The sequence below is a fragment of the Rhinolophus ferrumequinum genome, chromosome 16 (assembly GCF_004115265.2).
Source record: "Rhinolophus ferrumequinum isolate MPI-CBG mRhiFer1 chromosome 16, mRhiFer1_v1.p, whole genome shotgun sequence".
In the NCBI taxonomy this organism is placed as follows: domain Eukaryota; kingdom Metazoa; phylum Chordata; class Mammalia; order Chiroptera; family Rhinolophidae; genus Rhinolophus; species Rhinolophus ferrumequinum.
The window spans coordinates 19,257,409-19,273,051 of record NC_046299.1 but is presented as its reverse complement, the minus strand read 5'-3'; the positions used below and the strand labels follow the sequence as shown (position 1 = coordinate 19,273,051).

At 37.2% G+C, this 15,643-nt stretch overlaps 1 protein-coding gene across 3 annotated transcripts in view; it reads right to left on the bottom strand.

Annotated features, from left to right (window-relative positions):
* Positions 1 to 15,643, bottom strand: part of SORCS1 (sortilin related VPS10 domain containing receptor 1) — a 467,290-nt gene that overhangs the window by 55,146 nt on the left and 396,501 nt on the right. For all 3 annotated transcript variants that reach the window (XM_033130825.1, XM_033130827.1, XM_033130826.1), the window contains exon 18: positions 14,380 to 14,551. In XM_033130825.1, coding sequence (XP_032986716.1) covers positions 14,380 to 14,551 — 172 coding nt within the window. The remainder of the gene's footprint in view (positions 1 to 14,379; positions 14,552 to 15,643) is intronic.

Sequence of the window (15,643 nt, the reverse complement as noted above, 5' to 3'; positions counted from 1 at the left end):
TAACTACATTGTAGAGAAATCACTATATAATATAAACTATTTTTGTAAAAAAGGGGGGAGGGGCAACAAGTGTCATAGTATATGCACTGTAAGCCTGTGTGTGTTTGGATGAGAATGGGGAAAGGTGCCGGCCAATATAACCCAGGCTACCACTGATTAAGGGTGAAGTGAGGGGCAGAGGGGCAGCAGCAGGATTAACAGAGAGGGGGAATAAATGAGGGAAAATAAAGATTTCACCAAATTTAAAAGGGGCGGGGCAGTAGAGTATGGCATGGCACAAGAAACACTGTAAAACACAACATCCTATCTTTATCATTATACTAATTACTGAAACATTGATTAAGTATATGGAAAATAACCAGAGAGTAACACAGACATTACTTAGACTAATGATGGGATATAGCCAACTTTGATCTTGGATTTCTGTTGTTAGTGTAATGCTGTTTTGACCACTTGGTAAGGTTTCAAATTACCATTAAGTGGTATTAAATTACAGAAACAAAAATCAGATATTTCAGTCTTTTCTCCTCATGGCTAAAGATATTTAGGGAGGGTAGAGAGCATAAAATACTCATAAAAGTAGCTCACCATTGCCTTGCATACTCAACAAGGTTTAGACTCAGGTTAGCGAGGTCTCAACAAGAAACAGAAAAGGAGACAACTATGGAGTAATGTACCCTGGCCTTCAAAAAAAGAGATTCCATCAGCCTGTAGACATAAGTATATGGAGAGAAGTGCTATCTACCTGTACTTACTCAATTAAGAGTAAACTCTGGCATGAGACTTCTTATATAAAGTGTGCTAGTAAGATTGTTCTAGATTATGCCGATGGTCACGAAGGAAGAAGAGAGAGAATGTTTCTTAAAAGTCTACTGTGCCAGAAATTACAACTGCTCTCTCTTTAGTATTTCTCATTTAATTTTCAACCCTAAAGGACTCAGACTTAAAAGACTGCTGCAATTTGCCTAGAGTCACAAGACTAGTTTGAACCACACTCCTCTTAACGCCAAGTTCAGCTCTCCTACTTACTTGTTCACAGAAGACACTCAAACTCTACTCTTGTGCTCATTCCCAGGTGGGTACTGTAGAATGGAGTCAGTCCCATGTGAAACCAGAGAGCTTTAGTAAGCCTCGGGAACTAAAAGCCTTTAGAAGAATGCCAACATGAACATAATTCTTCATTAAATAACGATGTAAGAGGAGCTCAATGGAATATTCCAGGCTCTGTAAAACACCATGGAAGCTGTAAGATATGTCTGTAAAGACCCTTGTCGATGTGTTTAGCAAACAGTGAGATGACTCTGAAGAGAAATCAACTGCTGTGCCTGGATTGGACCTGCCATTTGATAATGGTAACCTGAGCCCTTCTAGCACAGGGCACACCAGTCTATGGCAAAAGGCAGCTGTACACGCCCTGTATTCTATTCCCAAGCAGGTTCTTGGTCCTTTCCGGGATCCCATCCAAGAGGTGCTACCATTGTTGAAATCTGAGGATGCCTCACTAGATTAGCTGGGAGAGCGTGATTCCTAAATGTCTGGTTTGAATCATGCCCTGTGAGCTGCTTTTCTATGTCAAAACTGAGCTCTAGAAAACAATCCTACAATATCTAGATGTCGGCATAATTGCAGAACGCAGAGTCGCCTCCTCCTCTTACCTATTCAGAGATGGTTTTCTATAGCAGAGGTGTCTGTCCAAATGCACAGGCCCCCAAGCTTCTCCGTAAATGAAGGCAACAGTGAACTTGGATGGTCTGACCTGGAGGGAGGATATTCACAACAGGGAGGAGGACGGTGGATGAGGTTTTATAACCTAAACAGAACTCAGGTATGACAAGGCCAGTGATGCCAGGGAGACCAGACTTGGGGCCCACCAAAACATTTCAGTGGATACATGATATTTCACCTTCTCTCTGATGAAATGCAGATGACTGGGCTTTTTCTTTGAGGACTCTGATCCCTGGGACTTGCCTAGCGATCCACACCCTTCTGCATCTAACGCTCAGACCAAACACTTCCAATGGAATATCACAAAATGGTTTAATCCTTCACTTGCGAAAGTGTTTGCATCATGTGTTTGAATGGACAGCTAACTTTCAAATTTCCTTTTCATGTCTTCTATACTTGGTGTCTGGCTTAGAATGAAACAGAATATCATAGGGCAGACGGAACATTTGGCTTGTGTAAGCAGATAAAAGACTATACGCCAAAGCTTCTGTACTCCATCTAGACATTGTGCTACGGAGAGGTCAGGATCTTGACCCACTGTGCTTTGGGAACACTTTTTAAGTGATAAAGGACATCGCTATACTGATACCATCACCTCAGTATGCTTTGGAAGGAAAACTATGGGGCTGACAAATGACTTAAATCTTACAAGTGTTTTGAATAACTTAAAAAAACCACCCTAACCCATTCAGATATGCAATAAGAACAAAATTATACTTTTAAAAAAATAAGTAGTAGGAAGATTTCTTTAGGGATAAACCCATGTGATGAGTTTTTTTCCTAGTAGTAAAATATGTAATAGAAATATGGTAGTTTTATTAGAAGACAGAAGAAAAAAGAGAGAAAAGCCCTGATGTATATTCATTGAGAAAATGTAAACAATACATAAAATGAGGGAAAAGAAAATTCAAATTGCCCATAATCTTACCACACAGATATTACACTGTTAACAGGTTGGTGAGTCTGTACTAACGAATGAGAATGCACGTCCCACCACCATCAACACCACCACCACTGGGATCATTGCACTGTTTTATGTTATGCTGTCAACATTTTTAAATAGCTTCCAAAATTTTTATATCTAGCATCACTTGGTGGACTTAATCAAATCATAAGATCCCATCTGTGAAACTGATATATGATTTCTTGCCCTGGATTTCACTTCATCACCTTTCCACATTATTAGGTTGTTGTGAATTCTAAGTGAATTTACAGTGGTCTCCAGAGGTACTATATGTGGAAGAGATACCCTCTAGAAGTCAGGTGGTACCCTACGAGTTAGGAGACCCAGTTATTTGTCCTTTTGAAATGCATTTTCCATTTGGACCTCAATTTCTTTACCTGCAAATTAAAGCTGGGCAGGGTGATAATCCTAATTGTCACGTCTAGTCCACGTAATCTGTCATTTTTATCAGTCTACTATTCTTGTTGCTGGCATTATTGGACATCCATACATATGCCTACATCCCTTCAGGCTGCTGAAATAATCTCAGCTCTAAGGTAAAGATGTAGAATTTCTTTCAATCACTGCTGCCACAAGGTGGAGACTTTCCAATGCATGTTAATGGTGGTTTGCGCTTAGGACTGAGCTGGTGTAGCAGAGAGTCACGGAATAATGAACGGTAAAGTACAAAGCCAGCAACCTGAGGAAGTGACACCCTTGCACAAGAATTGTGTGGTTTGGTGAAGTCCCGATTCAGGGCTGGTGGCCACACAGGAAGATGAAGTGGGACATCAGTGTGGCAGGGCCGAAAGAAGTCAGACTAAGAGATTGAAAACCCAAACTGAAGGCTATTTCATGACTCCAGCCTTTGGGATGTTCACTGAACTGGAACTCTCAGTAATAAGACAGGTATTTCTCTTTGTCTGTCAAGGCAGACTGAAGCTCTTCGCAAATATCTATTCCCTGAAACCCTAAAGAATAGCAATACCCTGACATATGTGGATCAGTATTAAGAGGAGAGATAAGAGGAGCCTTAGAAAGAATTGCGAACCAATCCAACCTGAATTTCAGACATTAGGCCTCTGGCTAAAGATGCCTACCTCGCTGGCCCCATTTCCTTCTTCCCTTTTTAACCCGAAGCAACAAGGGAGAAGAAATGAAGTGGCTTGATTACCTTACTAGAGTCAAAGAGAATAAAGCTGAATGGAGTAAGGAATAATACATGAGAAAGCCTCTTAAATCCCCATGGCTCACAGAAATCAGCTCCCGTTCCTTTGTTTGGAAGGAGAAAACAGCTGAGGTTTTGCAGTCAGAACGGGGCTGGCTTAGAAACCGGTATCTGCCTAGGCTTCACACTGCCTGCTAACTCTTTGTACCATCTCTAACAGCCCAATTCCTCTTCAGATGAAAAAGTAGGTCAAATCCTTTCATGAATTCCAAAAAAGAGTGTCTCACAGAAAATTTTATCAAGAGTCATCTTCTCTGCCATCCGATGGCTGGCAGCATCCTGCAATATTTAAGAAGTGTTATTACATTATGGTCACTTTCATCCTGCCATAAGTCTTTCAATGTATGTGATTATCACAGGTCATTGAAATCCATCTAATGAGGACACAACCTTCATGTTTTGGAGTTAAATCTCACAGAAGTTAGACTCGTGAATTTTCTTTATTCAGTTCCAGTCTTTGTACGTAAATTAAAGTATTAAAACAATGAGATACAGATCAAAGTTTTAATTTTCGTCTCTTGCCTCAGATTTAATTTAAAAGTCTTAAATTATGCAGTGAATTGCATCTCTTTATTCTTACGGCTGTTTAAAGCATATTTAATTATCTTCTGTAACATGCAGACACTACTTCAGCCTAGCAGTCCTCTCAAATGAATGCCTTCCAAATCAGTTTTGTTGAGTTCTTAAGAATAATTAGGCCATGCGCCATCCGTTCTGTACCTTCAGGGTCTCGCATTGGATTTCGCCGGGAAGCCGAGTTATCGCACAGAAAGTCTATAAGCACATTAGGTGCTCGTTAGTGGTCCAGAGAACATCCATCTTGAGCAAGTTTCCAGAGAGATGCCACCTCTCACCGAATGCTTGGGTCTCAGTGCAAAACACCTTTGATTGCCTTCCTAAAATTGCGGTGTAATTGGAAAATGTTTGGCTTTTTAGATACAACTTCGTGGACTCCTCCTCTCCCTTCTAACTTGGTCCCTGGATGAACTGTTCTTTTTCCTTAAGGACATAATGATGCATGGATGTAGCGTGTGTGTGTGTGCGCGCGCGCTTCTTCTTCTTGGATCTGCCATAATGAGTCTGGAATGGAGGAAGCAAGTGTTTCCTTTACCTTGTTGCATCTCATGAAGGTTCTTTCATTAGGGTGTCTTGGAGAGAACCCTGAAAAAGCATCAGGGGTGGGGTTCCTGACAATGGGCTTTTCATCAGCTTCAATAATTCCGTGGTTCTTGGAGTAACCCATCAGGTGAGCCAAGCTGTGGGATTTGAAGGAGTTGTGTTATGGAGTCATTTTTGTCACCTAGATGCGAAGGGTGGCTTCACATGCTATTTGCAGGAAGGATTTCTATTTGTGGCACTTGTGGAAATCTGCAAAATTCTGTGTTGGGTACATGCTATTGTACATGGAGTTACCAGCTAGCATCAGTGCACCTTGCCTTCGATTATCTTCTGTCAGTAAGAAGTTCTAATCTGTGCTCTGGTTTTAGCAAGGTTTTCATTGATATCCTTACATTAGAATTGGGACATATACTAGTACAGAATAAAAGAAGGGATTTAGATTTCAGATGAAGACTTTAACAGGTTTTGGATGTTATTCAAATTTTAAGAGTCTTTTCCTTTTAAGTTTGGGCTTTATGTCTACTGGGGAAGCCTATCCAAACCCACATATTTATTGAGTTCCTATGAATGTGTGAGGCATGATGCGCAGAGGAGCTAGAGCCACAACCAGGAATCACATGGTTTTTACCTTAATGATATTTACAGTTTATTGGCAGATGCTAAAAATAAAAAATAAAAATAAAAAATGTACTCAATATCCTGAGTACATTTCCTTTTTGTTTTGACTGGATGTAAAATATTTAGTGATTTCTATTTCATGTGGTGAGATTTTTGTTTAAAACTTCATACAGCAGAGGTCCTAGCTAATACAAAACATGTGTTTCCACAAACAGCACTATGTCTAGTCATTAATGAAAAGTATATGATATGAAATTGGAACTTAGTAAAATATTTGTTGAAGAACAAATAGACACACACGTCTAACTACTTGTTGGAACAGTTGATTCTTGGGTCTGTAATGCTTTAGTTGACATGCATGGAGGGAGGGATTGTATGTAATTCACTAGGAGCAATGAAAGGAAGCTTGCATCAGTCCCTAACCAGCCTAGCCCCACAGACAAAAGACAAGTCTACAGGGCTCGTAGAAAAAAAACATGAAGCACAGAAGCACACTCTTTGGTGTCCAAATGGCAAAATATTATACCTACTTAGAGAAGGGAGACTTCTGCGTTAATTACACTGCAGTGTCATATCAGACTGTGCCAGAGAACCTCTCAGTCCCTTTAGCACCTGGAGGACCTGCTGCTTTAGGGGCATCAAAAGCATGGTATTAATATCCCTATAGTTATAAAGAATTGGCACTAGGTATGGGGGCACGAGTGAGATACTATATTAAAAGTAAGTTTAGGAGTATCAAATTCAAATGAGAGGTGGACTCTTAGAAATTTTGTCGATATAGAGACTCCATGTACTGCCAGTACATGTCAAGGATTTTTGTTTGTTCTTGTTTTGTATTAAATTTATATATGTGTGTGTGTATAAATATATATATATATATATATAGAGAGAGAGAGAGAGAGATAAGTTTGATACAAAACAAGAATATATATATATGTATATATATATATACACATATATACGTGTATATACACACACACACACACACACACACACACACACACACACACATATGCCTAATTTGTACCCAAACCTCTGGAAAAGCTTGGTATACATGGAAGGTAAATTCTTTGAGTGTTGCATTCACATCCTATGTTTTCCAATATTCTTTAGACTGGATAAAACAGTGCCAGATACACAGTCACCATTCAATAAGGGCATAGTTTTGCACAGAGGGGAAATCCTGAGAGAGAATTTCTTTGCTGAAATAGCTTTCAACAAACTAATCCCAAGCCATGAAGATTCTCAGAAAATCAGGGGACAATCTTGGTTTACATATTGACTAGTATGTAAGAATATAGGAACAGCCATAGGCCAGCCAGACTGGGGCACAGATAATTTTGTCTATTCTTTCTACTCCTTTATCTCTGTTACTACTTGGCTCCAGCCAAGTGTTTCTAGGGAGCCTTAGAACTAGGTGAATTTTTTTCCCACAAAACGGTTCTTTCTACCATAGGAAAATAATAGAAAGGCAAGATACCACAGAGCCTGGATTTGACTCCTGGCTCTACTATTTATTGCTTTGTGGTCTTCAGTAAGTTATTTTGACTTTCTGTGCCTCAGCTAAAAATGGCAATGATGACAATCGTTATTCTCATAGGGTTGCTGTGAGAACTAAATGAGAATCCATGAAAGCACTGACAAACTGGACCACAGTTCATGCTCAATAAACGCAGCATATCCAAATTGTTGTGATCCTTGTGTCATATTTCAATGCTCCCCAGCTTCTCAGGGACATTCTGCTTTTCTTTATTCTTCACTGCTCATCACATGAATCGCCCATGCCTACATATATAATCCAGAGATTAATAAAGAAACTGAGTTTGTTTCCGCAAGAGGAGACTGTGAATCCTTAGCACAGAATCCCAGTCAAATGTGAGGTCCCCAAGGCCTCCTGATGTGGTCCTTTCATCTTGGTGCTCTGAACTCGGACATAAGAGCATCAAGGGGCCAGCTCCGACAGCTCAAGGCAATAGATTTCACCCCTGCTGTTGCAGCTTTGCCCACTCAAGTGGAATGAACTGACTTGTTATTTTTTTCCCTTCTTGCACCCAGAAGGCGCCGATTTACACATCTTAGAACTAGCTTCCCCAATATGCTCCCACATCATTTAGCCAAGTTTGTGATGCCCAATGGTCTTACATGGAAAGCAAAGTTGAACAGATGAGAGCCTGGCCTCTACCGCTGGAGGGCACGCTCCATTTGTACAAAGATCAGAGCTGACCAGGAGTGAGTTCTTTTTTCAGACCTTCCTCTACTGTGCTCTTAAAAATGAAACAAAAACCTGAATTCCGAAGCCTGCTCCAGCATGAGCATCTGCTGTTTCAATAAATGATGTCCTTCTGAGTATCGTAATCGAGTTCCTTATGTCTCTGTGAAAGGGACCTTCCATTCATCATACAGTATAGGACTGGCCCTCAAAATCCTTCCCTACGAGTCCCAAAAAAGCTTTCTTCCCTACGAGTCCCAAAAAAGCTTTCTTTCTTTTTCCTTTTGCCCCTAAAAACCTAAATACAAAGCACTGAATTTTATGTATATTTCCAAAATGATTTCTAAGTAAGCTTTTTGTTGAGCATACATAATACACATAAAGAAAAAAATGCAAAAATATGAATATATAACTGAAATTTTACTCAGTAAATGTATCCATTAATCACCAAGAAATTAAAAATTGCCAGTACCTCTCAAATCCCCCTTTTCACTCCCCTTTCAAAGGTAACAATCTTCTCACTTCTATCATAAATTACCTTTGCCTATTTTTGCAGTTTAATTAGAGTTATCCAATACGAATATTTTCAGTCTGATTTCTTTAACTCAGTATTGGATATGAGATGGGGACAAGTTTTTATGTGTAGCCATAGTTTGTTATTTTTCATTGCTGTACGGTATTCCATTTTATAAGTATACTGCAATCAATTTCTCCATTCTACTGTTGGTGAATGTTTATTTCCAGTTTTGAGGTCTTATAAATACCTCTGCCATGTGTATTATTTTACACATATTTCGGTGCATATTTGTATGCATTTCTGATGAATATATACTTAGGAGTAGAGATGTTAGATCACAGGTTGTACATATGTTTAGCTATAGTAGTTAATGTCCAACAGGTCTCCAAAGTGAGGGTATCAATCTGCATTCCAAACAGCATTGTATGAATGACCAGTAGCCCCATATTCTCAACAACACTTGATATCAGCCTTTTTAAATATAAATCTTCTGATGGGTACACAGTCATATCAGATTACAGTTTTAAATTACATTGCCTTGTTGACTAGTGATGTTGAGATTTTTTTCATGTACTCATTGGCTGTCTGATTACCGTCTTTGAAAAGACTGTTTAAGTCACTTTCTATTTGTTTGCCAAAATTTTTCTTACTGATTTGTAGAATTTATTTATATTTTTTGAGTATGAGTCCTTTATTGAAATTATGTATTACGTTTCTTATATCATATACAAGAACAAACTCAAAATGGATTAAAGACTTAAATATAAGACCCAAAATCATAAAACTTCTAGAAGAAAATAGGCAGTAAACTCTCTGACATGGCTCTTAGTCATATGTTTTCTGATATATCTCCTCGGGCAAGGGAAATAAAATAAAAAAATAAACAAGTGGGACTATATCAAATTAAAAAGTTTTTCCACAGCAAAGAAAACCATCAACAAAATGAAAAAACAGCCTACTGAATGGGGAAAGATATTCGTGAATGATACATCTGATAAGTGGTTAATATTCAAAATTTATAAAAAACTCATACAACACCAAAAAAAATAATCCAATTGAAAAATGGACAGAGGACCTGAATAGACATTTCTCCAAAGAGGATATACAGATGGCCAACAGATGTATGAAAAAATGCTCAACATCAATAATTATCAGAGAAATGCAAACTAAAACCATAATAAGATATCACCTCACTCCTATCAGGATGTCTATCATCAATAAATCAACAAACAACAAGTGTTGGCGAGGATGCAGAGAAAAGGGAACCCTCATGCACTGCTGGTGGGATTGCAAATTGGAACAGCCACTATGGAAAACACTTTGGAGGTTCCTCAGAAAAATTAAAACTACCTTATGACCCAGCAATTTCATGTCTGCGTTTTTATTCAAAGAAATACAAAACACTAATTTGAAAAGATATATGCACCCCTATGTTCAATGCAGCACTACTGACAATAGCCAAGATATGGAAACAACCTAAGTACCCATCAATAGAGAAATAGATTAAAAAAAGAAAAGAGGTGATTTCATTTATACAATGGAATATTACTCAGCCATAGAAAAGAATGAAATCTTACCATTTGCGACAACATGGCTAAACCTAGAGGGTATTAGGTTAAGTGAAGTAAATCAGACAGAGAAAGACAAATGTCATATGATACCCCTTACATGTGGAATCTAAAGAACAAAATAAACAAAGTAGAAACAGACTCATAGATACAGAAAACAAACTGATGGCTGCCAGATGGGAGGGGGCCTGGGGAGCTGAGTGAAAAAGGTGAAGGGATTAAGAAATACAAATTGGTAGTTACAAAATAGTCATGGGGATGTAAAGCACAGGATAAGGAATATAATCAATAATGCTATAACAACTATGTATTGAGCCAGGGGTGTACCAGACTAATCGGGGGGAATCACTGCATAAATGATATAAATGTCTAACCTAGTGACTGTACACCTGAATCTAATATAAAATTATATTGAATGTCAATTGTACCTGGAAAAAAATAATTAAAAATTAAATTATGTATTACAAATACCTTCTTCCTCTCCAGGGCTTACCCTTTTATTTTCTAAATAGTGTCTTTTGAAGAAAATAAACTCCTAATTTTAATGTAGTCTAATTAAACCATATTTTCCCTCATATTTGGTGGGTTTTGTTTCCTGTTTAAAAAAATATTTGCCTAACCCAAATGCAATGCATTTAAAATTAACAATTAACACAGGTTTGAAAATCAGACCAATGGGACAAAATTAATTGTCTAGAAATAGACCCATGCATACATGGTCAATTGATTTATGACAAAGGCTCATAGCAATTCAGTATAAAAATAACTGTCTTTCAATCGTGCTAGGTTAATTAAACACACATCACATATGGAAAAATATTTAAACACTGGCCCCTTCTTGAAACAATTTTTTCATGATGGATCAATCATAGCCTTAAATATAAAAACTAAAGAAAAAACTTGTGGTATATCTTCATGATCTCAAGCTAGGTACAGGGTTTTTAAGCAAGCCACAAATATCCTTAAATATTTATTTCATGTAATTATTGACAATATTTAGGTTTATATCTGCATTTCAGTATTTGTTCTATTTGTTTCAATTGTAGCATGTTGCCTTTTCTCTCTTCCTTACCTTATTTTGGATTAATGAGGGACAATTAGTATTATTCAAATTTCCTTTTCTATTACGTGATAGGTATATATTTCCTTAGTATTCTTTTAGTTGTTGCTCTAGATATTAAAATATACATTCTGGACATGTTGGTGTCTAATATAAATTACTACTTTTACTTCTTCACAGACATTTCATGAAACTTAAAACACTTTAACTCCATTTAATTTCCCCGACATACTGTATCCCTGTTGTCATATATTTTAATTTGTATATATTTTAAATCTCATAGCTGATTATCATTTTTGGTCTGCAAAGTTATTATTAATTTCAATTTACCCACATGTATGCCCTCTCTCTTGCTCTTCATTCCATTAGTTTTGTGCTTTTGTCTAGGATAATTCTCTTTATGCCTGAATAATTAATTACCTTTAGTATTGCTTTTTATAGAAATCAGCTTATATGACTCTTCTCAGGTTTTGCTCATCTGAAAAATGTCTATTTTACTTTCACATTTGTTTTTTTCCCCAGCATATCAAAAATGTCATTCCATTTTCTTCTAGGCTCCTTTAAAAATTTCTTTTTGTTTTTAGATTTTTGTAGTTTGAATAGGATACATGAGTGTGGTTCTTCTTTGTATATATCCTGGTTGGAGTTTGAAGATTCTCTCGAATGTATGTGTTTGAAATGCTAATCACTTTTTTCAGTTTTGGAAAATTCCCAGACATTTTCTCCTCTGGGACTCCTACTGCCTATGTATTAGCCCTTTTCACCATTTTCATTTGTCTCTTATAATTATTTTCTCTACTTTCTATCCATTTTTTCTTATGCTACAAATGGTATATTTCCTACTGTCCTTTCTTCTAGTTAGCTGACGCACTATTCATCTTGGTTCAGTTTGCTATAAACCCATCAAAGTTTTTAGTATCAGTTATTATATCTTTATTTCTACAACTTCCATTGGATTACTGCTTCCTACTGATTACTGCTGTAGGGCAAAATTTCTATCTTATCCCATACTTATGAACATATTAATCATATTGCAGACAAATCTTCTTTCAACGATCATGTATCAGGCAACTGTTTTTTTGTTTGTTTGTTTTTGTTTGTTTGTTTTCCTGTTGCTTTTTTCCCACTTTTGGTCCTGTTTCTTGATATAGCTATAATTTTTTTCCAAAAAAATAAATGTCCATCTTTTTATATGAAAAAACAAAAGGTATGACCTTTGATTTGTATTCATATTTTCTAAAGAGGATTTCTTTTAGCCTCTGATAGATATTTAGAGTGGGGAGAAATCATCCTAACCTATTCAGAGACTGAAATAATTTCAGTTTAGATTGCAGGGTTTGGAGAGCCTGGTATAATTCTGGTTTGTTCTTCCTCCTAGGGTAGAAATTTCTAGGAGTCTCAAGAATCTAATCTGGTTTTATGGTGTTCACCAGGGTTCCCCTCCTTGATAGGCCCTGAACTCAAACTTTTATCTCCCAAAAATGTAATACTTCTAAAAATTAAGCTTACCTTCTCATCCTCTACGTGGATGAAAAACTTTCTATTTTGCCTGCATCACTTAGATATCGTCAAATAAATCAAGGAGAACAAGGCATAGAATAAGGGAACTTCTGTCTGGAATTTGACCTCATCAGTCCCAACTGCCTTGGTCACCCTGAAACTGACTTTTATCTTCCCAGCCTGTGAGTCCATAAGAGCTATTTAGCCAACACTTTCTGTTTGGTCTTCTACTGGGAATCTAAAATCTGACCTCATATACAGTGTAACTGGCAAAGTGCTTGAGGGCAAATATAGCATAAAATGTTGGACTCACCACAATGAATTTCCCATCTATTAAAAAAAGAATTTTGGCTTCTCAAATCCTCTTGATAGTTCTCTTAGGCTCCTCTTCCTCCATCTCTCTATCTCTCTCCCTCTCACAATATATACATATACATTTGGTTTGCTGCAAGCTAATCTGTCATAGCGCAGGCCGAAGTCCCCCAAAACTTTATTTCTGTGAAATGAGAACAACTCCAATTGGCCTAAATTGGCCTCTATCTTTCTAGTTCCAACTGAAGAATTTTGGGGAACCTTAGAATGTAGAAGATTGGGTATGATAAAAAGGAGGTAATAGAAAGAAGTATTAGGTGAGAAGAGTGGTTCTCTAAGTGGTACTTGGACCAGAAGCACCATCATCATCTGAGCCAGAGTTTCAAACTCATTATTTCACAATTGTTTTTTCTACAGGAATTAAAATACTAATAATTTTGATCAAACCTGACAATGTTATCCTAATTGCTTCATTTTGCCCCCTTCAAGTCACACTCCCACATCTCTCCGATTAGTCTATCCCCCTTGAGTTTGCGTTTTTTTTTTTTCTTTAAAGCACAATGCATAATCTGTAACCTTGTTAGAAATGCATATTCTTGGGCTCCACCCCAACCTACTTAATCAGAATCTTTGGAGATGGTACCCAGAAAACTATTTTAACATGCTCACCAGGTGATTCTCACGCATGCTCAAGACTGTAAACCACTAAACTATCAGAAGAGAAAGCTAGAAATAAACGTTGTAAATCTTAAGCCTAGTACCATTCTTAATTGTTTGAGTTCCTGTATATTTAAAAGGCCTGGCAATGTGCTGGCCATATTTTAGGTACTCAGAAAACATGGATGAAGGGAGGACCGTCTGGTTTAATAATTGCGATCATTTCATGAAAGGGTTTCTCCTTTAGAGACCATCTTCCTTATTTACATGATGACAAAAGTACCTGTGTACATTCTAAAATACATAGTATAATTTCTTATCCCTCATCCAATATTCAGAAATTTCACATAACCATAAGTTAGAAAACAAAAAAAATTGATGCTCACGATGATGTCCCTAAAGTACTACAAAAATACAAACTCAACTGGAAAAGAAAGTATACTCAACTGTGTTTAGATTGACCTCTGTGTTATATGTATGTTACCTTTGGAAAAGAAAAGCCAAGACTTCAGGTTGAGAGAGGAAGACAGAATTAGCATCTTATAGGTTGGCTGAGTATGTGTGTGTACTAAATTATTTTTTAAATACCATTAATGTATTCTGAGAAAACTTTTCGGTAAAAGTGCCAATAAGGCAAGGCTAAATCAAAAAAGAGCCACCAAGAAGTGAGCTATGAAGTAGGAGCGAAGAACAATTTGCAGTAAAATGAAAATAATTGAAGAAATATGTCAGAGAAGGTGAAATTATAACAACAACAAAAACAAGGAACAAAAAGTAGAATAAAATACAATTTTTAAACATTTAAAATAAAAAAGAAAACATGTAAACAAAACCCAGAAAAGGAGATATATAAAAAGAAACATTATGTCGTAGGAAAAATCACTGCCGCCAGAAGGTAGAGGAAAGATGGGAATGAGTTCTACCTCTTCCAATTGCACCATGAGAGTAACATTGTGCCCTTGCTCTGCGGTCAGCTTTCCATCTGCAGTGACAATCCGGAGCCCCCGCGGGGCCTTCCCCGGGCACTTTTGTGGCTTGGCGGTGTACTGTTCTCTCACTCCATCAGTGCAGTTATTGGAAACCACTTTCCTATACCTAAATGGAGAAAAGCTCAAGTTGTAATCCAGCTTATTATAATTCGGATCTCTCCCAATTTTTTGTTTTAATTTTAATTTCAATGTTTTATTTATACTCCCAATTTTTTACACTGAACCTACTGCCCAGCCCTGAGGGCTATCGATGACTACATTTCATGTTGCTCTGAGGATTACAGCTAACTCATATAAAACACTCAACAAAGAGACAAATCATCATAGTAACATATCGCACCTATTAACTAGTATAATTGAAGAGTCATCTCACTTCAGAGGTATGGGAAATGCACAACAGTGGAAGACATGGTCCTGGCATTCACCAAGTTTATACTCTAGTTGAAGGGACATACAAGGATAACCTAAGAGATACTTCAAAGGCTATACAATTAAGTGTTAGAAGGAGTAATATATATTGCAATGGAATAGACCAACTGTTAATCTTTAACTCACCTTGCAGGGTAGTTGTATGATTAAATGGATTAATGTACACAGAGAATTTAAAACACCCTGACTATTTGCAGGTGCTTATGAAATGTTACCAATTATTTTAATTTAATATTGGTATTATTTCTCCTACCAGTTTCACAACATTCATGGCTTCCAAGTGTTCTTAGGATAGGAGAAAATCCTGTAATCTTGTGCACGAAGCCCTCCACAAGCTAACTTCATTCTACTTTTCTGGACTCTTTCTCCCCAACAATCTGAATCTGTTCTAACCACACCTTCTTTTCAATGCTCTTGAAGTACTTATTTTCTTTTGCTCCTTCTGCTTCCATGCTCCATCAGCTGCCTAAAACATACCTATACTTTAAGTTACAGTTTATCTCCTGTCTTTTCCTGACTATGATAATAAAATAGTAAGAATTTTATGTGTATTTAGAGTGAGCTTACTGGGCTCTAGGGTAGTCATTGTGCTAAGTTTTTAACATGACTTTTCTCATTCATGTTCAAAATAAACCTAATAAGGAAGGTGTTAGTATTCCCACTATACAGGTGAAGAAATGAAGATTCATAGAAGTTAACTAGTTTTCTCAAGATCACACAGCCAGGACCTTAGACAATTTGTCCCTAGAACACGTCCGCTCTTTACCAC